Source organism: Dendrobates tinctorius, unplaced genomic scaffold (genome assembly GCF_039654945.1).
Source record: "Dendrobates tinctorius isolate UK_male_01 unplaced genomic scaffold, ASM3965494v1 ptg000084l, whole genome shotgun sequence".
NCBI lineage: Eukaryota > Metazoa > Chordata > Amphibia > Anura > Dendrobatidae > Dendrobates > Dendrobates tinctorius.
In genome coordinates this window covers 8,760,144-8,787,323 of record NW_027361752.1, presented here as the reverse complement: position 1 = coordinate 8,787,323, position 27,180 = coordinate 8,760,144, and the positions used below count along the sequence as shown (strand labels likewise).

General features: G+C 44.2%; 1 protein-coding gene across 2 annotated transcripts in view; it reads left to right on the top strand.

Moving 5' to 3' along the window:
• Window positions 1-27,180, top strand: part of LOC141097341 (uncharacterized) — a 52,113-nt gene that overhangs the window by 13,782 nt on the left and 11,151 nt on the right. For both annotated transcript variants that reach the window (XM_073584432.1, XM_073584431.1), the window contains exons 2-8: window positions 4,448-4,626; window positions 4,754-5,138; window positions 7,524-7,696; window positions 7,817-8,177; window positions 10,089-10,261; window positions 10,379-10,525; window positions 25,881-26,099. In XM_073584432.1, the coding sequence (XP_073440533.1) occupies window positions 4,448-4,626; window positions 4,754-5,138; window positions 7,524-7,696; window positions 7,817-8,177; window positions 10,089-10,261; window positions 10,379-10,525; window positions 25,881-26,099 (1,637 nt within the window). The remainder of the gene's footprint in view (window positions 1-4,447; window positions 4,627-4,753; window positions 5,139-7,523; window positions 7,697-7,816; window positions 8,178-10,088; window positions 10,262-10,378; window positions 10,526-25,880; window positions 26,100-27,180) is intronic.

Below are 27,180 nucleotides of genomic sequence, written 5' to 3'. Positions count from 1 at the left end.
GATATGTTACCTCCCCACCGGCCTTATGATTGCCCGATAGAACTGGTATCTGGGGCGGAGATCCCATTCGGGCGTATTTACCCTTTGTCTGGTCCTGAATTAAAGGCCTTGAAGGACTTCATCGACGAGAATCTCGCCAAGGGCTTCATCCGACCGTCTACTTCTCCTGCAGGTGCACCAATCTTCTTCGTGAAGAAAAAGGACGGGGGTCTGCGTCCTTGCATGGACTACCGTGATTTAAACAAGGTAACGGTCATGAATCGGCACCCGCTACCCTTAATCTCTGAACTACTGGAGAGGGTGAAGCAGGCTAAGATATTCACCAAACTGGATCTTCGGGGAGCCTACAATCTCGTGAGAATTCGGTCTGGAGATGAGTGGAAGACGGCCTTCCGCTGTCGTTATGGACACTTCGAGTCACGGGTCATGCCGTTCGGACTACGAAATGCTCCTGCAACCTTTCAGCATTTTGTTAATGACATTTTCCGAGATGTGCTTGATGTATTTATGGTTGTGTATCTCGATGACATTTTAATCTTTTCCAGTGATCTCGAGGAACATCGACTCCACGTAAGGACAGTGCTGCAACGCCTGCTGCATAACCATCTTTACATCAAATTGGAGAAATGCGAGTTCCACAGGGCAACAGTGCAGTTCCTCGGTTATGTCATCTCTCCACAGGGTCTCCAGATGGACGATCAAAAGACCAGAGCGATCCAGGAGTGGCCAGCGCCAGGATCGGTGAAAGAAGTTCAGAGGTTTGTGGGATTCGCCAACTTCTATAGGCGCTTCATCCATAACTTCTCTGAGATTGTGGCACCCATCACCCAACTGACTAAGAAGGGGGTACCGTTCCGGTGGACTCCGCAAGCCCAGGAGGCGTTCACACGGCTGAAGGACAAATTTGTGTCGGCTCCCATCTTAAGACATCCAGACCCAGACCTGAGCTTTACTCTTGAGGTGGATGCATCGGATGTCGCCATCGGCGCAGTGTTGTCACAGAGAGGAGGTGAGAAGGCAGTTCTTCATCCTTGTGCCTTTCTTTCTCAGAAGCTATCCCCGGCGCAGAAGAACTATGACGTAGGGAACAAGGAGTTACTGGCGATTGTGACGGCATTCAAGGAGTGGAGACACTTGCTGCTGGGGTCCTCAACTCCGATTACAGTTCTTACCGACCACCGAAACTTGGAATTCATGCAGTCCGTAAGATGTTTGAACCCACGTCAGGCACGTTGGAGCTTGTTTCTAAACCAATTCAACTTCATCATCTCCTACAGGTCGGGGGCACGGAATGGTAAGGCAGATGCGCTATCTAGGATTGCTGCTCCTGAGGAAGTGATTGAGTCGTCTCCTAGTACTGTTGTGTCTCCCGCTCATTTCATCTCTGCAATCCATCATCAGGATCTTCTGTCTGAGATCAAAGCAGCATACGCAGCAGATCCGTTGCTAAGGCAACCTACCCCCGAAGTAAGCCTAAATTTCAGTGGAGGAGTGTGGTTACAGGAGAATCGGCTGTATGTACCAGAGGTGACAAGACTTGAAGTCCTCCGACTGATCCATGATTCTAAGATTGGGGGACATCGTGGAATAACGAAGACCCAAGAGTTCCTGGCTCGGTACTTCTGGTGGCCTTCGTACCGGAAGGACGTGGAGGGATACGTGTCATCCTGCGAGGTATGTGCTCGGTTCAAGACGCCTCGTGCGTCGCCTTCCGGGTTGTTACAACCCTTGCCTATACCATCTCGTCCCTGGAGATCCATCTCAATGGACTTTATTGTTGAACTACCGGTCTCCAAGGGTAAGAACACCATTCTAGTGGTCGTGGACCGCCTCACTAAGGCAGCACACTTTATCCCTTGCGCTGGATTACCCACAGCAAAACAGACTGCAGACTTGTTGATTCAAGAGGTGGTCCGTCTGCACGGGGTCCCGGATGAGGTGATCTCGGATCGTGGGGTGCAGTTCACGTCTAGGTTCTGGAGGTGTTTCTGCGCGGCTCTGGATATTAGAGTAAGTCTGTCTTCGGCTTACCATCCACAGACCAATGGACAGACGGAACGTACGAATCAGACCCTGGAGCAGTACCTCCGTTGCTACTTAAGTCATCTGCAGGACGATTGGGTAGATCTGCTTCCCCTGGCAGAGTTCACATATAACAACTCGCAGCACTCCTCGACTAAGCAGTCACCGTTCTTTGCTAATCAGGGTTACCACCCAAGCATCTTGCCGCAGTTCCCCAAGGAGGCTGCAGTGCCTGCTGTGTCTGACCATCTTTCCTTCTTACAGCAGAATTTGGAAGCTCTAAAGACCACCTTGACGACAGCGCAGGAGAGGTATAAGAGAGCAGCAGATCGTACCAGGAGGCCGGCTCCGGTGTATAGGGTGGGAGATACGGTCTGGTTGTCTACCAAGAATCTGAGGGTGAGGGCACCGACTGTCAAGCTTGGACAGAAGTTTGTAGGGCCATACAAGATCGTGGCTCTAGTGAATTCGGTAGCGGTGCGTCTGAAATTGCCCCCTGCCTGGAAGGTTCACCCGGTGTTCCATGTTTCCCTACTAAAGCCAGTTGTACCAAATTCCTTCCCAGGGCGTACTTCCTCTCCTCCAGCTCCAGTGCTCGTTGATGGACATGAACAATATGTCGTGGAGAAGATTCTGGATTCACGGATCTTCAGAAGGAAGCTGCAATACCTGGTCAAGTGGCAAGGATACTCTGTCGAAGAGAATTCCTGGGAACCAGTGGAGAATATCTGTGCTCCGCGGCTGCTGGAGCAGTTTCATCTAAGGTACCCGGACAAGCCTGGTCGAAGATTGTCCAGAGGACATTCTTTAAGGGGGGAATAATGTAAGCATCGTTCCTATTATGCTGTGTTCCGGACTTTGCCCTTACTGTTGCCCTTAAGCCTGGCTTCATTTGGCCATACTGGTTCCTGTGACATCACCGCCTGTTGGTCCCGCCCGCCGGGTTTAAATAGCTTTCCTGGACGTGACTACCTTGCTTGTATATCTCGTCCTGTACCTGATCTGCTAGCTGGGAGTTGCACGCTGTGCTACCTCCTTCCTTCCTTCTGAATCCACCTGGATTACCTGCTGCCTAACCGCCGCCGCCTGGACCTTCTGACGGTGTCTGCCTGAAGGCTCCTTCCAGCCCTGCCTCCACCGCTCACCGCTCCTACAGCACTCACGGTATGCGCTGAAGATCTTGACTGCTGTGTGCGTTTCACCTGAGAGACTTATCCCTGCTACCTTTACTCACTCAGTATCAATTACCTAGTGACTTTCTCTGCCACTGCACTGTGCCCGAAGATCCCCCTCCCGCAAGGGAGAGGGCTAAGTGACTGTCCTTGCCTGCATTCTTAAGACTGTGTCTGCTTACATCTACATAGTGCTGGTGTACAACTTGCTATCTACTGGACTGAGTTCTGCTGCTGTTACCACTGCTGTCATTGTCTGGCTCCGCCAGCACCTGTGCTGTTCTGTGCTGCTTGTTTAATACAAACTACTTTCACGTATACCTGTGTCTGTGACTCTATCATCTAGCCACTGTCTTCATAGAAACCTACTATACATCATTACACCCAGTATACTATATGGAAGGCAATGTGGGGTCCAGTGTACTATATGGAGGGCTATATGAAACCCATTAAATTATATGAAAGGCTTTATAATATTTGAAGGGCTATGTAGAAGCCTTTATACTTTATGGAGGGTTATGTGGGGCTGATTATACTGTATGCAACCAGATATGCAGTGTGAAAGTTTGTGTGGGGTCCATCATATTATATTGAGGGCTGGGTGGGGGTGATTATACTGTTTAGAGGGCTAGTGCAAGCCATTTTACAGTTTGGAGAGCTGTGGGGCCATTATAATGCATGAATTGCTGTGTGGGAGTTACATATTTTGTTGGGGTCACCATACTTTTCCGGGGGAGTTATGGTAGGGTACAGTAGGATCATCATGTGTGTGGAGGATACTGTTGAGGAATTCACTGTGGGGGTATCTTACAATGTCTGTGGGGTACAGATTTGTTGGCATCGCACTTTATGGGTGTAATGAAAGGGGAATCTAGGGCTTCAGTAGGAGGAAAATTACTTTGTAAAGGTTGCAAAGTTTGAGATATGCTCGTCTGTGACCCTGACGAATATTTTTTTTCTTTTAGAGTGGGGGGGAATTGGAACTTCTTCTATGGGGTCCCATGAATTCCATGTAAGTCCCTGATTAGAAGCTTGTGAGCAAAGTCCTCACTCCTCCTGTAACTGTTGAACTGTGAGTTACTTTTAAATGTTTTTATTATCTAAACATGTCCCCATCTAATTATAAAGTGCTGCAATTTTTTTCGTGCTATAGAAATAACATTATTATTATTCAATTATTGTAAAGCTTTGTTACCTAATTAAGAAAGTGATGCTTATAATACAATTAAACTTTTATGTTGCTTTACTATTAGATGCCATTGATACAATAATACAGTACAGTCAGAGCGCCTATGAGCTCTTAAATCGTAGAAAAGTCCTTCGTGACATCATTGCAGCTTATCTAAAAAGTGAGGGAGTTCCTCTACTATCAAAATTCACAAAGGCTGAAGTTATCCAGAAAACTCTTATATATTGGAACAATCTGGTCAGTGTAAGTATATATTTGGGTTTTACTAACAAGAGGACTCTCAATTCTAAATATTTTTGTATTTTACTAACGAACCCAAATTTTTTGCGAAGAATACTAGAATAGAATTTTGCTTTCTCCAATGTTGCAGGATTCCTGTAAACATTTTATTCCATCATCAATGACACAACGACAGGAAGATTCTGATGCCGATTCCTCTTATCCGTTCTATTTTCATACACTGAAATCATCTACAAAAAGCCCCTTAGAAGATGACAGCAAAACATCAAATCTTGACGCTCTGACACCTTGGAGCTTTAACAATGAGATGCATCTCTCGTCCAATTTTACAACATGTAAAAGCACAAACAAAGTTAATTGTGTACCTTATAATTTCCAAAATATGGGAATCATGGGGCTGACTGGGCAGCAAAGTGCCGGCAGCCGGAAGCTTCTGGAGTTACTGGACACCGCAGACTTATTCTCCCTCGCTAGCACAGTCACTATGAAGAAATCCACAGCGTGCACATGGGCAGGTGAGATGCTGGGCATGGGCCTTAGATACTGGTAATCAGCTAGTAAATGGCATGGTTATGTATTAATAAGTGTGTGTAATGTACGGTGTATATAAGGGCATATAGCTAAAGTGAAGAATTGATAAATGCTATCTCGGTCCCTTTATAAAACTAGTGCGAGTCATTCTTTTTAAGATTGCAGATATTTCATACCCCGGTCAATGGCCTTATAAAAACAAGCAACTTTACAATTCACCTCTCATTAAAAATAATCTTTGTCCTCAAATGGAATTTTAAATTTTATAATTTAATGCTTGTCACCTAGGTAGCCTTTTACCACTTGCCCGCTCAGAGGTGGCTGGTCTCCTAGGCAAGGAATGTGCATTTGCAAGCTGTTTGCGCTACAGCTTTGAAGGGCAGCTTAACTGTATCCGGCCAGCTACTGCTCTGATGCTGCAGAGGCAACGTTACCTCTGCAAGCTGCATGGGAGAGAGCACACTACTATACACACCAGATAAAACAAACGAAAAAACCGAGGAAAATGTCCAATCATTAAAATTTCTTTATTTTATTATTTAACAAACAAATGTATACATTATATATATAATTAAAATAGATTAATAAGGGGAGGTCAATGCCAAAAATGAAGGCACAGCCAGGGGACAGCTGTAAATACTTAGTAAAAATGCACCCACAATAATGTCATACAAAATCTAGTGAAAACAAAAATGTATAATAAATGTATAATATATAAATATATAAACATATATATCAAGTGCAAAACTACAGATGATAAGTGCAAGCAAAAAAGAACTGTGTAAAAAAATATATATTAAAAAAAAAAAAAAAAAAAAAAAAATGTAAAATAAAACTAAAATAAATATACAGAGAAGAAGATTAATTAATAATTAATAATAAATATATTACCACAAATAAAGTGCAATGTGTTGAAAAATAGTGAATAAAAAAGTGTACAAAAAATCCCTGTATAAATATATATATATACACATATATTTAAGACCAAGTGCTGAAATAATAAATAATAAATAAAATAAATAAATAAACTAATAAGCTGCCGCACATAAAGTGCGATGTGCTGCGGTGATACAGGTGATGCGGTAAATCAGCGCTGATTTTTGCATTGCTTTACTCTGAGACATATTACTTTTAATTTTTTTCTCTTATGGAGCAGTATTGTGGTTTTTCTTTTGCTGGACAATATAACGTTTTTAGTGGTACCTTTTTTATTTAAATTCATATTTTTGAGCTCGTTTTCCTGCACTCTGTTCAGTGGTGCGATGATATAGCTTAGTTGTTTTTGCCTTGTTTTTTTATTTTTATTTTTATTTATATTGTTCACTGAAGGGGTTCACTAGTGGGATAAATTTAATATGTCGGGTCATTCTGGACGCAGCGATACCAAATATGTGTACTTTTATTGTTTTTTGTTTTATTTTTGCATAAATAAATGTATTTATTGGAATATTATTTTCCTTTTTTGTTCTTTTTTTTATCTTTATTTAAGGATTTTTAGAATATTTTTACACTTTGTAATTATTTTGTTTTAACTTTTTTAAACATTTTCCCAGGATGGCACATTATTGTATAGTAAAGGATCGCCGATCTCATACTCTGCAATGCTTCTGCACTTCAGGGCAACAGAATAGCGTCTGACAGGCAGGGAAGGAGGCACGTCAGCGCCTGCTCTCAGCAGCCTCTCACAATCCACCTTCCCTGCAGTACCTAGAAGGACTCATCTTGCGCCCAGGGGTCACCAGCACAATGCCATCGCATCACTCCGACTCCCCGTGCGATGCTCCTCGGTGTTGCAGTTACTATTGACAGCGGCAGCAGATTGGTGCTAGCACTGATCGTGGACATTGCTGCAGGGTGTCAGCTCTCACATAGAACTAACACCCGCACCCATTAGCTGCGGCGCCCAGTGTGAACCCTCGCGATAGCAATGCCGTCCATATTCTTCTCTTTGTGGGAACTCAGCTCCCGCAGAGCAGTGTATGTATGGCATATGTCGAGACGGAGGTTAAAGCAGTAAATATAAGAAAATCTACATAAATTTGATATCCCAATAATCCTATTGACCTGGAGAGGCAATATACCACTCAAAGAATGGCATAAAAACAAAGCATAAAACAATTTATTTTTAAACTTTACAATGTACTCGGAAATTTCCCACTACATTAAATAGTAAAGTGAATGGAGTCATTTACAACTACAACTCAATTTGCAAAAATACAGGTCCTCATATAACTATGTCGGTAAAAAATAACTAAGTTGAGGCTCTTAGTCAAAGGGGAGAAAAAGAACAAAGTTGATCTTTTTGCTGTTTATTTGTAGGAGGAAGGTTTGTCGTTATCTTAAACATGTTCTTGTTCTTTTATTATTAGCGGCCATTGATACCATAGTACAGAACAGTCAGAGCGCCTATGAGCTCTTAAATCGTAGAAAAGTTCTTCGTGACATCATTGGCGCTTACCTAAAATATGAGGGCATTCCTCTACGCCCCAAATTCACAAAGGCTGAAGTTGTCTTGAAAACTCTTACATATTGGAATGATCTAGTGAGTATGAGAGATTCTTAAAATAAATCATGTTTATTGGTCTTTACATTTATGCATATGTTTTAGTAAATTAACCTAATGGTAAAGAATACTAAAATATTGCTTTCTCTGATGTTGCAGGATTCCTGTCAACCTTTTGCAGAAGCTTCAATTCCAACTTCAATATTGCAAAGACGGAAAGCTTTGCCTTCTGATGTCTCTCACTCATACTATTCTCATACCTCTAAATTGTCTACATATACCCCTCTAAAAGATGGCAGCAACACCTCCAATCTTCGAGCTCTGACAACTTGGAGCTCTGACAATGAGCTGCAGTTCTCATCCGCCCTTCCTGGCTTTAAAAATCTGGAGAGGTTTAGGGGGATGAATCCACATGAAAGAGTGGGCAGCAGGGGGCTGCTAGAGTTACTGGACACCACAGACTTATTCTGTCTGGCTGGTACTGTCACTGAGAAGAAATCAACAGTGCGCACACGGGCAGGTGAGATGCTATGCATGTGCCCAGCATACTAATTATTGAGTACAACATATGGTATAAAGTCATGGCCGAACGTGTTGGCACCCTTGAAATTGTTCCAGAAAAAAAAGTATTTCTCCCAGAAAATTATTGCAATTACACATGTTTTGTTTGACACAAGTTTATTTCCTCTGTTTCTTATTGATTAAAAAAAACAGGAAAAAATGTAAATTGGACATAATTTCACATAAAACCCCAACAATGGGTCAGACAAAATTGTCACCTTTCAAAAATTGTGGGTAAACAACTTTGTTTCAAACATGTAATGATGGGTCAAACTCACCTGTGGCAAATAACAGGTGTGGGTAATATGAAAATCAAACCTGAAACCAGATAAAAAGGGGAGAAGTTGATTCAATCTTTGCATTGTGTGTCTGTGTATGCCACACTAAGAATGGAGAGCAGAAAGAGGAGAAGAGATTTGTCTGAGGACTTTAGAACCAAAATTGTTGAAAAATATCAACAATCTCAAGGTTACAAGTCCATATCCAGAGATCTTGATGTTCCTTTATTCACGGTGCGCAAGCAGTTTACAACACATAGCACTATAGCTAATCTCCTTGGACATGGACAGCAGAGAAAAATTGATGAAATGTTGAAATCCTGTATAGTCCAGATGGTGGATAAGCTGTGCCAATCAAGTTCCAAAGAAATTCAAGCTGTCCTGCAGGTTCAGGGTGCATCAGTGACAGTGTGAACTACCGTATCCGTTAACATTTGAATGAAATGAAGCACAAAGGCAGGACACCCAGGAGGACTATAAAATATATGTGAGTAAGCCAAAATCCTCCTATAAAGAGTCTTGTGGACAGACGAAACCAAGATAGAGCTTTTCGGTGAAACACATTTTTCTACTGTTTACCAAAAATGGAATGAGGCTAGCAAAGAAAATAACTATGGAGGTTCAAAGCTGCTTGGGGTTTGTTTTGCTGCCTCTGGCACTGCGTACTTTGACTGTGTGCAAGGCATCATGATATTTGAAGATTATCAAAGGATTTTGAGTCGCTATGTAGTGCTCAGTGTCGGAAAGTCTTAGGTCATGGGTCTTCCATCAGGACATTGACCCCAAACATACTTCATCAAGCATACATAAATGGATGGATATAAAGTGCTGGAGAGTTTTGAAGTAGCCAGCAATGAGTCTAAATCTAATCCCATTAAACACCTGTGGAAAGATTTTAAAATTGCTGTTGGGAGAAGGCACCTTAATATGAGGGACCTGGAGCAGTTTCCAAAAGAAGAGTGTGCCAAAATCCCAGTTGAGAAGTGTAAGAAGCTTGTTGATGGTTCTAGGAGGTGTTAGATTGCAGAGTGTGTAACCAAATATTAAGTGGAGGTTGGTAAGAATTTTCTCTGGACCATTTTTGGGGTTTTGTGTGAAATGATGTCCAATTTCCCTTTTTTTTCATGTGTAATTGCAATAATTTTCTGGGAGAAATAATTTTCTAGAACAGTTTTAAGGCCATGACTGTATATAGAGAGTATATAAGAGTATATAGGTAAAGCAACTCATTGTTAATCTGTTTCTCTCTACCTATCGGTCCCTATTTAAAAGTTCCTTCTTTATAAATGGAATGTGTCATCAGAAAACTACGTCTAGTATGATGCATAATGCTCAGTACAAAAATGTAAAAATTGGTGCTTCAGTTTTTTTAAAAAAAATATAATGATATGTTTACTCAGATAAGCCCCTGTTATGAATCTGCAATTCCTAATGTTCCACGTGGTGGTGCCGCAGAGAAGCCAAACATTTGTTACGTGTGGTCATTCTTATTGACCAGAAATCTTGTTTCATTGTCGCCCTTTTTGTTAGTTAATTGTAGAAGTAAAGTATGCGATAATATTGAACTTGTTCCTTGTTCTTTTATTTTTTAGAGGCCATTGACACAATAGTACAGAACAGTCAGAGCGCCTATGAGCTTTTAAACCGTAGAAAAGTCCTTTGTGACGTCATTGCTGCTTACCTGAAAAAGAAGGGCATTCCTCTACCACCAAGAGTCACAAAGGCTGAAGTTATCCAGAAAACTCTCATGTACTGGAACAATCTGGTATGAGAAATTCCTGAAAAACAAGCATAATATTTGATCTTTATGAATATTTTTGGTGTGACTTAATAAATTAACCTGAATTTATTTGAAACAAAAAACTTTTCTCTGATGTTGCAGGATTCCTGTAAATCTCCTTCAATAATGCAACAACAGGAAAGTTCTGCTCCTGATGCCTCTCATCCATTCTATTTTCATTCCTCCAAATCGTCCACATATATTCCCCTAGAATATGCCCACAAAACAGCTGTGAAACCATTATTGGAGGTACGTTACAGTACATGTTAGTGAAATATCAATATATTAGAGGAACCTATTGTGTTGCACTAGTTGTTGCTTGTAGTATACTTGTATGCATGTCACTAAGGGCCCCGTCACACATTGCGACTCACTAACGATCCCGACAATGATATGACCTTGTCAGGATTGCTGGTGAGCTGCCAAACAGGCAGCTTCACCAGTGATCAGCACCAGCGACAGGGGGGTAACAAGCGACACACGTCGCTTAGTTACCCACTGTGTACCTTAGTTACCAGCGCGCTGATGCAGGGAGCTGGAAACCAAGGTACACATCAGGGTTCTAAGCAGCGCGCGGCACTTAGAAACCCGATGTGTACCTTGGTTACCAGCTCCCTGCACCAGCGCGCTGGTAACTAAGGTACACATAGGGTTTCTAAACGCTGCACGTCGCTTAGAAACCCAACGTTTACCTTAGTTACCAGAGCGCTAATCGCTAGTTTCCCGCCTGTCACACGCATTCCAGGACGATCAGCGATAACCGGCAGGCGGGCCGGTCGCTGGTCAGTGTCACACACAGCGATCTCGCTGGTGAGATAGCTGTTGCGTCACGAAACTTGTGACTCAGCAGCGATCTCGCTAGCGGGATCGCTATGTGTGATGGGGGCTTAAGACGATACTTTTCTACAAAATGTAGACCTTCCTTTGTATGCACTTAAAGGGAATCTGCCTCTACGTTTTTGGTATCTGAGAGCAGCATTATGTAAGAAAAGAGACCCTGAATCCGATGACTGACACAATCAGAGTTTTTAGATATAGCAGAGCTGAGAAATCTAACCCAGCCCACACCAGGTTCATTATGTACATAGTCTATAGACAGTTAGCTGCTCAACTCAGGATAGAGTTTGGTCGGACTACTTGGCACAAATCTGCTAGTTGCAGCAGTGATAATGTCCTAGAGATAAAACCTTCATTGTGGGAAATTCCCACACAGCAATGGCATAAAGTGAGACTAGGGACTTTTTTTTTTTTAAGTGGCGGAGGAATACAGTGCGGAAGGATACCTACCTTCCGTCATTGGATTCCTGCAGCCCGTAGAGAACGGCAGCATCAGCTGATGCTGCAGTTCTCTACCCAAGATCGTCGTGGGACACACTCGTGGACTGCTTCGGATCGTGGGTGAGTATTTTTGTGGTTTGTTATGTTAATATTTATTCCGTAAAAGACAATGGCTTCGGGGAACAATGTGACAAGTATTGGTAAGTATGTTACTCTATGTTATATGTACTGTATGTCTATGTATGTATTGTATGAATGTATTGTATGTAGCATGTATGTAGTATGTATGTAGTATATATGTGGTATGTATGTAGCATGTAGTATGTATGTAGTATGTATGTAGCATGCATGTAGCATGCAGTATGTATGTAGCATGCATGTAGTATATATGTAGTATGTATGTAGCATGTAGTATGTATGTAGCATGCATGTAGTATGTATGTAGTATGTATGTAGTATGTATGTGGTATGTATGTAGCATGTAGTATGTATGTAGCATGCATGTAGTATATATGTAGTATGTATGTAGCATGTAGTATGTATGTAGCATGCATGTAGTATGTATGTAGTATGTATGTAGTATGTATGTGGTATGTATGTAGCATGCAGTATGTATGTAGCATGCATGTAGTATATATGTAGTATGTATGTAGCATGTAGCATGCATGTAGCATGCATGTAGTATGTATGTAGTATGTATGTAGTATGTATGTGGTATGTATGTAGCATGTAGCATGCATGTAGTATGTATGTAGTATATATGTGGTATGTATGTAGCATGTAGTATGTATGTAGCATGCAGTATGTATGCAGCATGCATGTAGTATATATGTAGTATGTATGTAGCATGCATGTAGTATGTATGTAGCATGTAGTATATATGTAGTATGTATGTTGCATGTAGTATATATGTAGTATGAATGTAGCATGTATGTAGTATGTAGTATGAATGTAGCATGTATTTAGTATGCATGTTGCATGTAGTATATATGTAGTATGTATGTTACATGTAGTATGCATGTTGTATGTATGTAGCATGTATGTAGCATGTAATTTTTTTTTTTTTTTTTTTTTTTTTTTACATTCAACACATTAGCCGGATGATGGGACTACTACTGTCCCATCATTGGCTAATGTGTCAATCACTGTCATGGTAGCAGGCATCGCCCGATGGGACTTGTAGTCCCATCGGACGATGCCTGCACAGACCCCCGAAGCCTGCACAGACCACCGGCAGGCCGGCACAGCCCCCCGGAGCCTGCACAGACCACCGGCAGGCCGGCACAGCCCCCTGGAGCCTGCACAGCCCCCCGGCAGGCCGGCACAGCCCCCCGGCAGGCCGGCACAGCCCACCGGAGCCTGCACAGACCACCGGCAGGCCGGCACAGCCCCCCGGCAGGCCGGCACAGACCACCGGAGCCTGCACAGACCCCCTGGCAGGCCGGCACAGCCCCCCGAAAGGCCCGTACAGACCCCAGAGAGGCTGTACAAGGCAAAAACAGGGTTTTTCTTATTCCGATACCGGAAGTCCCATAGACTTGAATGGGACTTCCGGTATCGGAATCGGCGATACCGATACTTTTTTTTAAGATCGGCCGATCCATTCCGATCCGATACTTTGAAGTATCGGATGGTATCGCTCAACTCTAGTCACTACGCTATAAGTAGACTTGTGTAAGATAGGTATTCTAGACTGCCTTCTCTTTACTCCTAGACTCACCATGAGATTGTCAGATTCGCTGTTAGCAGGGGACAGATTTCCACATTCCTCTGCAGATGTGGTATCTGTTTCTGGAGCCATTTCATTTAGAGTCTCTACTTCATCTGGTGCAGTAGGCTGATGAAAGGTTAGGACTGGTACTACTATTGCCTGATTTACTTGCGTCCACGTCCGAGAAAATTCTCCAAGTATAGTTTGAATCTTTTCTTCCACCTCTACTATGGGTTGTGGAGCGTTTTGGACTTCTTTCTTGTCCTTGAATTGATCAGGGCACATCTTTAGATGATCTCTTGAGACTGCTTCTAAGGTTTCTCCTCCATCTTTGCTGATGATACATACTTTGGTGTTATTAAAATCTGAAGGTATCACGGTGTATGGCTCTGCTTCCCACTGGTCATCTAGTTTGTGAACACGTCTCTTTCTTTTAAGTACTTGTGCTCCTGGTGTCAAGGGAACTGCAGGGGCATGTTGATTGTAATTTCTTTCCTGCCTCTGTCTTGCTTGGGACAAACTTTTCTCCACACATTCTTGTACTTTGCGGTATTGTTGCTGCCGCTCTGTATCCCAGTCTGCATCTGGTGATGTTTTCTCAGGTGTTAAGACTCCCATGTCTAAATCAATAGGTAACTTGCCAGGTCTTGCTCTCATCAAGTAGGCCGGAGTGCAATTTGTAGAGTTTACCGGTATATGATTATATAGATCTACCAGATCAGGCAACTTCTCTGGCCACTGGTTTAGTTCTTCCAGAAGTAAGGTCTTCAATAAGTCAATGACCACCTGGTTCATCTTCTCACACATACCATTTGTCTGTGGATGGTACGGCGTCGTTCTGATTTTCTTGCAACCATACATGTTACAGAACTCCTGAAACACTTCTGCCTCAAAGGCTGGACCTTGGTCAGTGAGCACTTGTTCAGGGTATCGGCGTGGTCGACAAAAGTGCTGCTGAAATACCTTGGCTGCTGTCTCGCTGTTTGGTCTTTAATGGTATGACTACCAAGAACCTTGAGTAATGGTCCACGATGGTCAAAGCAAAAGTGTAGCCATTCCTACTCGGAGTTAACTTCACGTAATCCAAGGCTACCAGTTCAAGCGGCTGTTTTGTGATGATCGGCTGTAATGAGGCTCTCTGGCTGCTACGGTCTTTTCTGGGCAGGTTGCATGGGCCACATTCTCGGCACCACTGCTCAATGGAACTCCTCATGCCAACCCAGTAGAACCTTTCACGAAGTAGAATTTCCAACTTCTTCCAGCCGAAGTGTCCTGCTCCATTGTGGTACACCTCTAAGACCATTGGTGCATCCCTCTTCGGGACTACCACCTGCCAAACCAGTTCGTGTGTGCGCGAGTTGATGTTCCTCCCACACAGTTTACCCTCGTAGATGAACAGCTTGCCTCTTTCCTTCCACAGTTGCTGTGCTTCCTGTAGGTCATCTGGACTAGGGTGTGCATCAGCTTCTGCCAGGCACTCCTTTACGAGGCGAACAGCTGGGTCACTGTCTTGTCTCTGACCATTCATGATGGGGTAATGGGTTCAATGTTACCTCTCGTACGATAAAGCGCTTGTTCCTTACTCCTTGAGAACGCTGGGCTGCAATTGGACGGTGGAAGGCTGGTAACTCGATTTCTTCGAGTCCTTTTGGATCTTCTCCCCTGTCTGGTGAATTGGGCATCCTGGACAGCGCATCCGCTTTAGCGTTCTTATGTCCTGCTCGGTACTTGATGGTGAACTCGTAGTTGGACAGCTGGGCCATCCATCGCTGCTCAAGGGCCCCGATCTTTGCCGTTTCAAGGTGGGTTAGCGGATTATTGTCTGTATAGATGGTGAACTTTGCAGAAGCCAAGTAGTGCTTGAAGTGCTCTGTTACTGCCCAGACTATGGCGAGGAACTCCAGCTTAAAGGAACTGTAGTTGTAGGGGTTCCTCTTAGTGGGACGAAGCTTCCTGCTGGCTTAGGCAATCAATCTCTCTCTGCCTTTCTGCACTTGTGACAGCATTGCTCCCAATCCCACGTTGCTGGCATCAGTGTAAAGTACAAATAGTTGGTCATAGTCAGGATAGGCCAGGACCTCATCTCCTGTGAGGCCAATTTCAACTTGGTGAAGGACTCTTCTATCCTTTTGTTCCACTCGAATGGAAAATTTTTGTTCTTGGCCTTCTTGGATTGGCCCACTAGAAGATCTTGCAGCGGTGCTGCTATCTTGGTGAAGTTCTTGATAAATCTTCGGTAGTAGCCTACTAACCCAAGAAATTGCCTCACTTCATCGATAGTGCTGGGTCTTTTCCAGTCCCGGATAACGGTGACTTTGTCAGGATCGGGTGCCACACCTTCTGCGCTCACCACATGGCCTAGGTACTGCACCTTGGGTTTCAAAAGGTGACATTTGGACGGTTTTATTTTCAGGCCAAAGTGTGACAGGGCTTCGAATACCTTGGCTAGGTGCTTCAAATGGTCTTCATAGGTTTTGGAGAAGACGATGATGTCATCCAGGTACAGCAGAACGGTTTCAAAGTTTTTATGTCCAAGGCAGCATTCCATTAACCGCTGAAATGTTCCTGGTGCATTGCTGAGCCTGAATGGCATGTACTTAAACTCGCAGAGGCCCATTGGTGTAGTAAACGCTGTCTTCTCTTTGTCTGCCTCTGCCACAGGAACCTGCCAATACCCGCTGGTGAGATCTAAGGCAGAAAAATAATTAGCAGTTCTCAGTGCAGCTAGTGATTCCTCAATTCTAGGCAATGGGTACACGTCTTTATGTGTAATCCTGTTAATCCGCCTGTAGTCTACACACATTCTCATAGTACCATCTTTCTTCTTAACGAGGACTAATGGAGCTGCCCAGGGGCTACAACTTTCTCTGATTACTCCAGCCTCCTCCATCTCTCGTAACATACTCTTGTCACATTGGTAGTGTGCTGGGGGTACAGGCCGGTGTCTCTCTTTAATGGTTGGATGATCTCCCATGGGGATATGATGTTGAACCCCTTTTGCCTGCCCAAAATCTAGAGGATGCTTGCTGAAGACCCGTTCAAATTCTCGAGCCACCCGGTAAGCCCCATGCTTTTGGTGTGAAGGGGTGGAGTCAGTGCCTACATGTAGCTGCTGACATCAATCCTCCTGTTGCCCTTGAGAGCCATTCTCTTCCACTTTGTCAGACGGAAGCAATGGTTCTAGTGCCTCTATTGCATTGTTACTGACGGTGAACAATTTAGCAAGGGTGGCCTACCGAGGTAACTGGACCTCTCTCTCCCCACAATTTAAGATGTCTATTGGTACTCTCCCATTGCGGACATCAACTACCCCTCTGGCTGTCAGGATAGTGGACCTACTATCAGAGTACATGGGTTCTACCAGGGCTTGGTAATCTTGATCCCTTAGGCCTATTGCTGCCCGACACCAAATTAACATTTCACTTCTGGGAGGTACTGCAATGGGGAAAGGATCACTTACTCTGACACTGCCGACTTCTCCACCAGACAGCTCTACCTGTTGTCTCTGCATCAGGGCTCTGATCTCCTTTTGCAGGACCCGTTGCTGACTGGAGCTGGCGGTCTCGGCTACCTGTTGTAACAAAACAATAATTTCTCCAAGACAATTTTCAATTACATTAGTGCCTAAAGTGATCATAGGATGGCATTCTCGTTTGTCAATATCAATTATTATCAAACCTTGCGATTGCAATTCTACTCGGCCAGTTTTGATGGTCACCTCTTTATATCCCATCTGAGGCAAGGGCTGACCATTGCTGGCAAAAATAGTAAGGTCTTTATCTGGGCTATGAGTAATGTCTGAATCTGCCTAGTACTGCTTAAAAAGAACATATGGTATCGTTGTCACCTGGGAACCGGTGTCCAGTAAAGCGTTCATCGGAAAATCGTCAATCACGACAGGCAGGACTGGTCGCCCTCCTACGTACTTGTCTCGCCAATTTGGTGGGCCTGGTCGTCTTACTCCAGGGGGTTGGCCCTTTGCCCCAGGGGTTGCTTGTTTAAATGACAGTATCTTGCTAGGTGTCCTGCCTTGTTGCAGCGGCGACAGAAGGGCTGTCCGTCCTCGTCGTAACGATCGCTGTCTCTCCCTCTGGTCGGCGGGATCCTCTTCTGCTGTCGCCACGGGACGTCTTCTGGACTGGAGGCTAGCTGGATCTTCTTTGGAATCACTTTCAGGGACTGCACAGTTTTTGTGAGTGTAGCCACACTTTTAGTTAGTTCCTTGACTTGGAGACGTAAGTCTACAGCAGAATCATCATTTTGGGATGGCTTGTCAGTCTCAATAGAGGTCTTTTGAAAGGAGGCTGTCTCCTGCTGGTATGTAATTGCTGGATGCTTAGAGGGCTCTGTGCTGCTAGGGTTCGGTTCATGCAGCACTCTGATGGCTCTATCCTTAAAGTGTGCAAAGTCCAATTCAGGATTTTGTAGTGCCATTATGCGCAGCTGTGTCCTTTGATTGTGAGACTGGAGTCCCTCTATGAACTGCTCTGTTAATAATCTATCTTCATCTTGCATGCTCTCAGGATCAACCTGTTTTACAGCCCATAGTGTCTCCTGAAGATTAAGGGCATAGTCCCGTATACTGTCCTGCACTCTCTGTTTGCACCCAAAAAATCTCATTTTTATCTCTGTTGCAGTACGGGTATCAAAAGTGTCTTTCAGTCTGACTAAGATTTGTTTGACAGTTCTTTTATCAGTGTCTGGCCAGGACTTTACTTCCCTCTGAGCCGCACCAGTTAACTGGCCAATGAGGATACTGACTTTTTGGCTTTCTGACAGGGGGTACACTTTGAACAAACTACATAGTCTTTCTTTAAAATCGCTCAGGGTGTGCGACTCCCCTGAGTACTGTGGTAAGCAGGCCACTCCTGGTATATATTGCATTGATAGCAGCATTATGGAGGCTGCGGCTGCGACCACCGCTGAATCTTCACCCGCGTTGGGCATTTTTCTTCCTGCTTTTTCACTTGCTCACTAACGTCAGAGCATGGGCAGGGGCTTTGCGTCGTGCTTTATTTCTGGCTCTGTCCAAAATGGCACGTCCCTCTCTGCTCGCACGCACTGTGTGACGCAGTTATGGTGGTTATTTAAAGCTCATTAAAGTCTATAGCACACAATTTAATAAAGTCTATGGCGCACAGTACCCAGCTTTGGCTACTTTCACATTTCAGTTTTTTGCTATCCGGCATGATGCGGCAAAATATGTAAAAGCCGGATCCGGTGCCTGTTACGACCGGATCTGGCTTTTTGCCCGTACACTTTCATTGTCGCCGCATTACGCCGGATAGCAATGCGGCACGTCTGGCTTTTGCCGGATACGGCAAGAATTGCCGGTCCGGCGTCTGGAAAAAACGTTGCATGCAACGTTTTTTTTTTGCAAACGCCGGACAGGTTTTTCATACTGCGCATGCCCGGAAGACCTTCTCTGCCAGGAATATATCCAGCAGAAAGAAGGATCCGGTGTCAGCTTTGCGGCCGGATCCGGTAGTCCGGTATTTCACCGCATCCTGCCGGATAAAGAAAACTGATGTCTGAAAGTAGCCTTTGCCAGGCTTCTTTATCCAGCTTTGCTAGGCTCGCTAAATCCTGTTCGTGACACCAGTTGGAGCACCCTGAGGGGCCTGGGGGTACTCGATACCGGACCCGTCGACTTCCATGAGGGACGGTGTCACGGCGGCGGTGACCCTGTCCGTGGCCCAGAGGCGTCTAGTAATAAAATAGGGGAAAGTTGTGTGGTATTTATGTGGTAAAAATAAAGATAATGTTTATAGATGGTGAAATACGTGACGCCACCTGTGGTATTCTGGTCAGAGGTGACCAGCGCTGCGGTGTTGCTTCTCTGGGATGGATGTTGGGCACAGCTATGATGTTGTAGGGCTGTGGTGCCAGGGCAAAGATGTTAAATAAATAGTAAAAATGGCTGTAAACGTTGGGGTGCAGATAAATGAGAGAAAGACACAGAGAGGTGCAGTTTCTTTACCTTTTACTGGTAATTGGTTGTAGTCCGGAGTACCACATACAGGTGATGGAATCAGTCCGGCTCACCTGGAGGCATTCAGGGGATCCACCTTGCCAGGTGGGGATTTAGGACCTTCCTTTCTGCGCTTTGTGTGTGGGTCTCCGCTGTATATAACTATGCTGCGACCCTCTATACGTGATAGTTTCACTAACCTGTAAGGCTGTCAGCGTGAGCCTATTCCACAGGTACCGTTCTCTTCACCGTTGGCCCCGGGCTCCTTATCCACTGCCGTGCCCTCAGTTGATTAATGTGCACAGGAATTTACAATCCCCTGTACTTTCAGATTCGGCTATCAGGACTTACAGCTCCTGTCAGCCTAGGACTCTGATGTCCCTTTTCTCTTTATTAGCGCTTCACTCAGGGGTCTGCTATATGCAGTATTTTAGCTTCCTTAGAGTCTCAGTCTCTGCTCTTGTCCTTTCCCTCTTCACAGATCAGCTGCCTGTCTTTATCTGACAGGATCTTCCTGAAAGACTTTTTTACCTCACGTCCTCACGTTTAACTGTCATTATCATTTTTCCTCACAGCTCACAGCTGTTTCGTTTCCATGACAACCCTCACAGCTGATTTCTAGCTGACTCACCAACCCCCTCTGCTGGCCAGAATTTATAAGGCATCTCCCTTTTCTGATCTGCAGCAGGAAATTGTGATTTAATCTCTGTTACCTGGCATGGGGGTCCCCTTCTGCCTCCAAGCATGACTTCACCTCTTAGAGGGAGGTGATGTCACTGTGACAACCGAACTCTTGGGTGTCACAGATGCGCATGTGAAGTCTTTTTGCTGAGTTTTTAGGCCAGAAACTGAGGGGAGACTCCAAGTTTTTAGGACTTGAATTAATCTGAAAAAGAACCACAATAGCATCTCATAAGATGGGCATAGAGCACAGCAATGACAAAATGACATTGCCATGTATAGTTTCCATCTTATGTTATTTATTGTAAACATTTCAGAATTCAGAAATCCTGACACAGTTAAAAAAAATGACATGCTCAGTGTTTGGGCGGCTTCTGCTTATAAGTCACTCGCTCTGTACTCCATATATTCCACACCATAGAGTAAAGCTAGTGACAGCAGCGTTGCCTCAGGGAAAGGACCACTGGTATTTTCCTGAACTGGTTTCGCCCGGGAAAGTAATCTAAATGATACTGTGTGCACATACCCTTTTCACTCAACTTCTGCACTAAAATCTTCCCAAAGAACTCTGTGTGCACATAGCCTTAAAGGGGTTGTCCGGGCTTTTCACATAATGTCAGTGCATATCTGGGCTGCAGAATGGTGACAATAAGTAATTTACCTTCTGTCACCAGTTTGCAGGGTTTTCTAGATATCAGTCTGTTGCTTCTGAGCAGAACGTCCAAGGGTGGGTGTGTTCTGGCATTGAAATGAGAACTTCTCGTTAGTCGCTAGTGTGTGTGTGTTGAGTGCAGTGTTAGGAGTCCTGGGTGGTGATCCACACATGTCACACAAGCATAGAGCACACGCCACACAAGTACAGGAGATACACTAAACACATGGATCAAACAAGCACAACACATGTGCACAATTAATTATGAACTAAGCAAATTATAAAATCTTAAGCGTCACTGTAATATAAATAATTGCCACATTTAATGCTGATCTTCAAAAAGCTCCCACAGATGGAAAGCTCTACACTCTAACTCTGCTCAGTCCTGCCCCTATTGAAATGTAAGTGTACTTTTCCTAGGGTCATTAGTGTCATGATCCAGGTTGGATCTGACAGATTAAATGCACAAAGTAACCTTTTTTTTTCCTTTGGCTGTGTGCCAAAAGTGGTTTTCCCCCCGGTGGCCATTAGGGTCATTGCACTCTGGTTACCTTAGTTTGTGCACGTGATTATGTAACAGGTGTGATTGCTCTATAAAAGAGTATCAGGTGTGTTAATCACTGTTGGTGATAGTTCCTCATTTGCAAGCAAGCCTGGGTGAAGGATGGAGCTGAACGAGAGTCCAGGGCAGCCCAGTCTGAGTGCTGGAGTAGCAGCTATGGTGTCCTCAAGGAGGGCTGGCATGGATTGGTGGAGTGTCAGCTATGGTGTCTGCAAGGAGGGCTGGCATTGCTTGGTGGAGTGGCAGTTATGGTGTAGAGCTGCACTCAGGATGCTGGACTCGGTTGCTGGAAAGCTGGACTCAAACTGTTGGACTCTTTGGCAGAAAAGCTGGACTCATTTGCTGGACTCTGTTTCTGGAAAGCTGCACGTAGGTGGTGGACTATGTTTGATCCAAACCTGCACTATAGTGCTGAGAAGAGTCCAGGACAACTCAGTCAGAGTCCTAGAGTGACAGCTATGGTGTCAGCGAGGAGTTCATGTAAAGCATGGTGGAATGGCAGCTATTGGTGCCAGTGAAGATTTCTTGCAAAGCTTGGTGGAGTGGCAGCTATGGTGTAGAGCTGCACTCAGTTGCTGGACTGTTTTTCTGGAAGCTGCACTCAGATGCTGGACTCCGTGGCTGGACAGCTGCACTCAGGTGCTGGAATCCGTTGCTGGACAGTGCACCCAGATGTTGGACACAGTGGGAGGAAAAGATGCAAACAGGTGGTGGGCTCTGTTGCTGGGAGTGTAAGCAACAGAGCAAAGCTAAGTGGTGTTCCCCTGTTTTGTCACTTTTCCTTATGTGTGTTTAGTGCAGTGGTGGGATTAGTTTCCGCACCGACCAATTCCCAAGTGAGGGTTTAGGTGCAGGGCCAGTCAGGATTTTTAGGTTCCTGATCGGCGCCCGGTGTGGAACCGGCCTAGGGAGCGTTTGGAGTGTAGAGACACTGACTCAGGGGAGTGCAGGAGGTCTCCACGTCCCCGTTCCCTATCGCAGGGCCACCATTGTTATTGTTACCCAGGTTTTCCCTATCCCCTGTGTCTGGTTGTATTAGTTACCAGCCTGCGGGCCGCGTCACACTGGACAATTATACGTGCCGCCTCCTGTTGTATCAGAGAATATATCAAGTGGGCACCATCATAAATAATTAAAGAATTATAATTAAATGGGATCGCTAAATGCATGTAACCTGTACTATATCAATGAGACAAAAAGAGCATGCATATAGTTAGGATCACCACACCAAATAACTAGAAAAATATCCAATTTTATTGTGTACAAAACCAGATGGACAACACACAGTTTAAAAGCATTTAAAACATGCATTGACTCAGGACAAACATAATCCAGTCAATACAGGACATTAAATAACCACTGGCCACAAATATATAAATATAGTACAACAGCCATATAATCTGTAAGCATACTGCCAATATAACCTCATAAAATACCAAATGCTTTATACACCATGACGAGGAGAAGTAGAGACATTGGTTATTGTTAGCCCACAAAAGAGTTAATCATAGTGGGTCCCATACTCCCCTGTACCTCATATAGGAGATAAGCTTTTGTAAACAGACATTTCTGACCTAAATAAATGAAGTGGACTAATACATCACTGCCTCCTGTTGTATCAGTTACCGACCTGCTGGCTTTGTCACACAGGACGGGGCACATGACAATTAGCTAGCAAGTACATGGGGCCGGACAGAGTACTAGAATCTATTACTTTTAAACATGAAGCTGTGAAGGCTTTCCTCTCCCCTCTGGCACCTGTGCACCTGCTCGGTCGCCCTCCCAGGGCTGTGGGGCACTCGGTACCGGGCCGGTGTCAGTGGGATGTGTCACGGCAGCTGTGACCCGGTCCGTGGCCCTGGGCGCCCAAATCAATGGTGGTTTGTAGTTAATGGAATGGAATAGTTCGTGACGCCACCTGTGGTGTTTGGCAAGCAAGATGTTAAGCCAACGCTGCGTGCAGATCCTCTGGGACTGATGGTGTGTTGCAGCATAGATGGTGTAGCTCCCCACAGGTGAAGCTGTAACCCCAGGGCAGTGTAATTGCAATAGGTGAGGATAGGCGCAGGCTGTGTGAGAATGCTGGTACCCAGATGTAGCGGTGCTGACGGTGTTGGTGCACAAATGAATGGAAGACACCAGGGCTTGCAGTTCCAAAGCTTTACTCACAGTCCGTGGTAACCACTGGTGCCTGCCTCCGTGCCGTGTCCCCCGGGGTAGAGACTCAATCAACCTCCCAGGCAAGTCAGGATTCTCCTCTCCAACACTCCGCCAACATGAACCTTTCCTGAGCGACTCCTCTCCAACACTCCGCCAACATGTACTTTTCCTGAACGACTCCTCTATTGCGCCTTAAGGTGTGAAGAGCTCCAGTACCGTGGTACTCTGGAGTTCCTCCTATCAGATGTTCCTAACAACTCTACTCGTATGGCAGACAGCTGTAGCCTCTGTCGGGGACCCCCTTCTCCGGAGTCCTGGCTGTCTATTCAGTTGCTGTTGTGCCCCGAGTCTTAGTTGGGAGTAGTGCCTTTACAGCCAACTACTCCACCGGTGACTGCTGCAGAGCCATAAGCGTCCATACAACCTCGGGGACCGGGCCCCGACCTTGCGCTGAGAACCTATAGGCAGGGTTCCTCTTCCGACCCACAACTCCTCTCTGTTCTCTCTACTCCTTCGTTCCGCACTGATCCTTCTCTCTCCTATGGAAGCTTAGGTTGCAGTTCTACGTCTTTATCCTTCTGTTCCTTTCCTGTGCCAGCTGGCTCAGATCACTGAGACAGCTGCAGCACCCCTTCTCCTCGGACCCGTCCTCAGACTCTCCTGACTGACTGTCCTTACTCACTGACCTCCCATCAGACTGATCTCAGACTGATCTCAGACTGAACTGTAATTATAAACCTTCCCAACCTTTTATATGGATATCAACTCCACCCACCTCCCAGCACATCCAGTGTTCCATGCAGGGAACCACCAAGGCACTCCTAATGTCTAGGAGGAGAGAGAACCCTCAATGTGGTTGTGCTGAACTACCCTGTCGTGTGGGATGCGAGTGTTGGAGGGTGGAAAAGAGTTCCCAACTTACCTAGGTGGGGGGGCACTACACCTTAGGAGAAGGTGCAGTACCCCTGTGGCGACTGAGCCTCAGGGGCGCCACACTGCACCCACAGGATTTATGTCTGCCCCATGTAACGGTTTCCATCAGCTGTAAACGTCAGATTTTAAGGCCACTCTGTTTAAAAAAAGTGTAGGAAACTACCTGGTTGTAACCCTTTTGGCCTAGTTGTCTGAATGTCATTGTAGGCATTAGGATTGTATCTGCAGACCAATATGTTTAATCTAGAGAAGACAAACAGATCCAAATCTAAATGCAGAAATAGTAATCAATTATATAGAATTATAGAAAAACAGTTTTTTCAAGTATAGAGTGATACAAAAGCTTTAAACCCTACGGAGAGGCAATCAGGCAGAATATCACACCAGATGGAAGAAACTCTTTCAGGTCTTCTGTCCTATATAAGAGCGGAATAGAATACAAGGGGAGATGCTAACCATTAGTGATGAGCGAGTATACTCGTTGCTCGAGTTTTCCGGAGCATGCTCAGGCATCCTTCGAGTATTTTGGCGGATATATAGTTTTCTATAGTTTGATTTTGTATGTTACTGTTAAAAGCTGCAGTCAGAATCCCTGTGGGTGCTGCTTCCATCTCTCACATACCGTGATTGACAGTTATTGCTGATAAAAATGTAATATACAAATACTACACACCAGTTAATCTCTTTGTGTGCAGGAGGGTATTTGGACTTGTTGGCTTTCATGGGATTTTGTAAAACAGTACAAAACTTGACCTCCATCTTATGCTGACCTAGAATAAGCTTGGTCATTTCTGGCTGCCTGTCACATGTTTACCACAGCAGAGAGGGTCCAGAAGACTGCGGCGTCTGATTTCACATACTCCTGCACTGACTAGAAGCACTTCTCCATCATATTAAACAGCGCAGGTTTCTGCTAGCAGTAGAAAGCTTAATCTGTTCAGTTTAGAGCTCCTGGAGCTTTCCTGTTTAGATGATCGAAGATGTTCAGTGTTGGCCATTCCCCTCTGCTATATATATTCATCCCTGGCAATCAGGGATTGCCAATATTAGTTCATACTGCCTGGTTCTGGAGTTGTAGGTGTTGGTTGTTGGAGATGGCATTTGGAGAGTTGTTGAGAAGACTGTTGCTTATTGATTTGTCTGTGTGCACTCCTCTTCGTCTCCTATTTGTTTATCCTTCCTTAACTACTCGGTGTTCCACTCTTTTGTTTGTGAGTGCATTTTTGTATGATTGGTATTTTCATTTAACCCTGTCTGTCTTCCCTTGTTTGTCTGGTTGGTGGATTCTTATACACTTCTACTCCCCATTTCCATGGGTGGGGGAGGGGACAGATAAAGGTTGATATAGGAACACAGCAAGGCCCAAGGCCTCGATATCTCCATTATCAGAAGTAATCCGAGGAAAAGGGGTAGACTAGGGCACCTCTAGCTTGAGGGATAACGAAGGAGCCCCTAGTCCTAGGATATCCTGCAACAGTGCCGAGACAGTGCCATTATGTGTGTAGGATGATGTTGAAGTTTGGACATTTTAGTGGGCAGTCTCTGTGGTGGTATCAACTATATGGCAAAGTATTTCCACCATGAATATCTGACTTTATTTTAAAGCCGTAAGCTTCCAAATAAATATAAATATTATAATTAGTCTTTATGTTACAGGAAGTCCCAGCAGTGATGTATAGTCACAATAAAGACTCGGTGACTTCTATAATAAAACAAGAAATGTTTTCCGATGTGTCAGTTCGTCCACGACATAAAGTCTCTAGTGATGTCTCTTCCTACACATTCCCCTCTGATGATTCCAAACTGTTCACATGTAGCTGGCAAAATAAAGCTAGAGAAGAACAGAAGTCATCATCACTGGAATGCGACCCTCAGGTGAGTTAACATGACCTTCGTAAAGTTTTACGATGTTAGAATGACACTTTCACAGGGCATTCATACATCTCCATTTTAAAATTTCATGTGCAAAGGTGATAACTTGGCACAATCCCTTTAACCCTTTCATGACCCGACGATTTTGTTTGTTTCCTCCCCCTCTTCAGAGAGCTGTAACTTTTTTTTTTCTATTTTTCTGTTGACATAGAAATATAAGGACTTGTTTTTTTCTGAGATAAGTTATAATGATACAATTCATTTTACTATACAATGCATTAGAAAATAGGAAAAAAATTTCAAGGAGCGGTGAAGAAACCCCTTTAATTCTTCCCATTGCTTTTTAGGGTTAATTTTTACAGTGTTCATTCTGTAATAAAAATGACCTAGCAACTTGATTCTTGAGGTCATTACAATTGCAGTAATTTTGTTTTATTTCAGTGGTAAGAAGAGTTTGAGAAATTTATTTAAAAAAAAAATACCGCAGCTTGTGTCGCCATTTTCTAATGTTCATAACATTTTTATTTTTTGTCAATTAAGCTGTGTGAGGGGTTGTTTTGTGCATGGCAAGATAACATTTTATCAGTACCATTTAAGGAAGTTTTTTTTTATTGCATTTTTGAGGGAAGGCGACTTAAAGGGTCAATTCTGGTATCTATGTATTTTTTGTGATTTATGTAATATACCATATGGGTTAAAAAATAATTATATTTTGATAGATTGGACTTTTGTAGATGTGCTAATACCAAATTGGTTTATTTAAAAATTAAAAAAGAGCAGCAGCTCATCTTCTTCTTTATTGCTTGTCTTATGGTCATCCAATCAGTAACTGAGTTACAGTTGTACTGTTTCTACAAACTGAGCTAAGAAGTCTTTGGTAGCAGGTCCTCTCAAACCTTTCATACTTGTGCTTCATTAGACAAACCCAAAAAAATCTCCTGGCCTCACCAAAGAAACCAAGATAATTCCAGGGTATCACCCACTGTGCTGGAAGCTACCGTAATTTGAAAATATTTCTTCGTTTTTATTTTTTTCTGTCTCCTCACATGATGTAACATTACAATATATACCCAATAAGTTAATT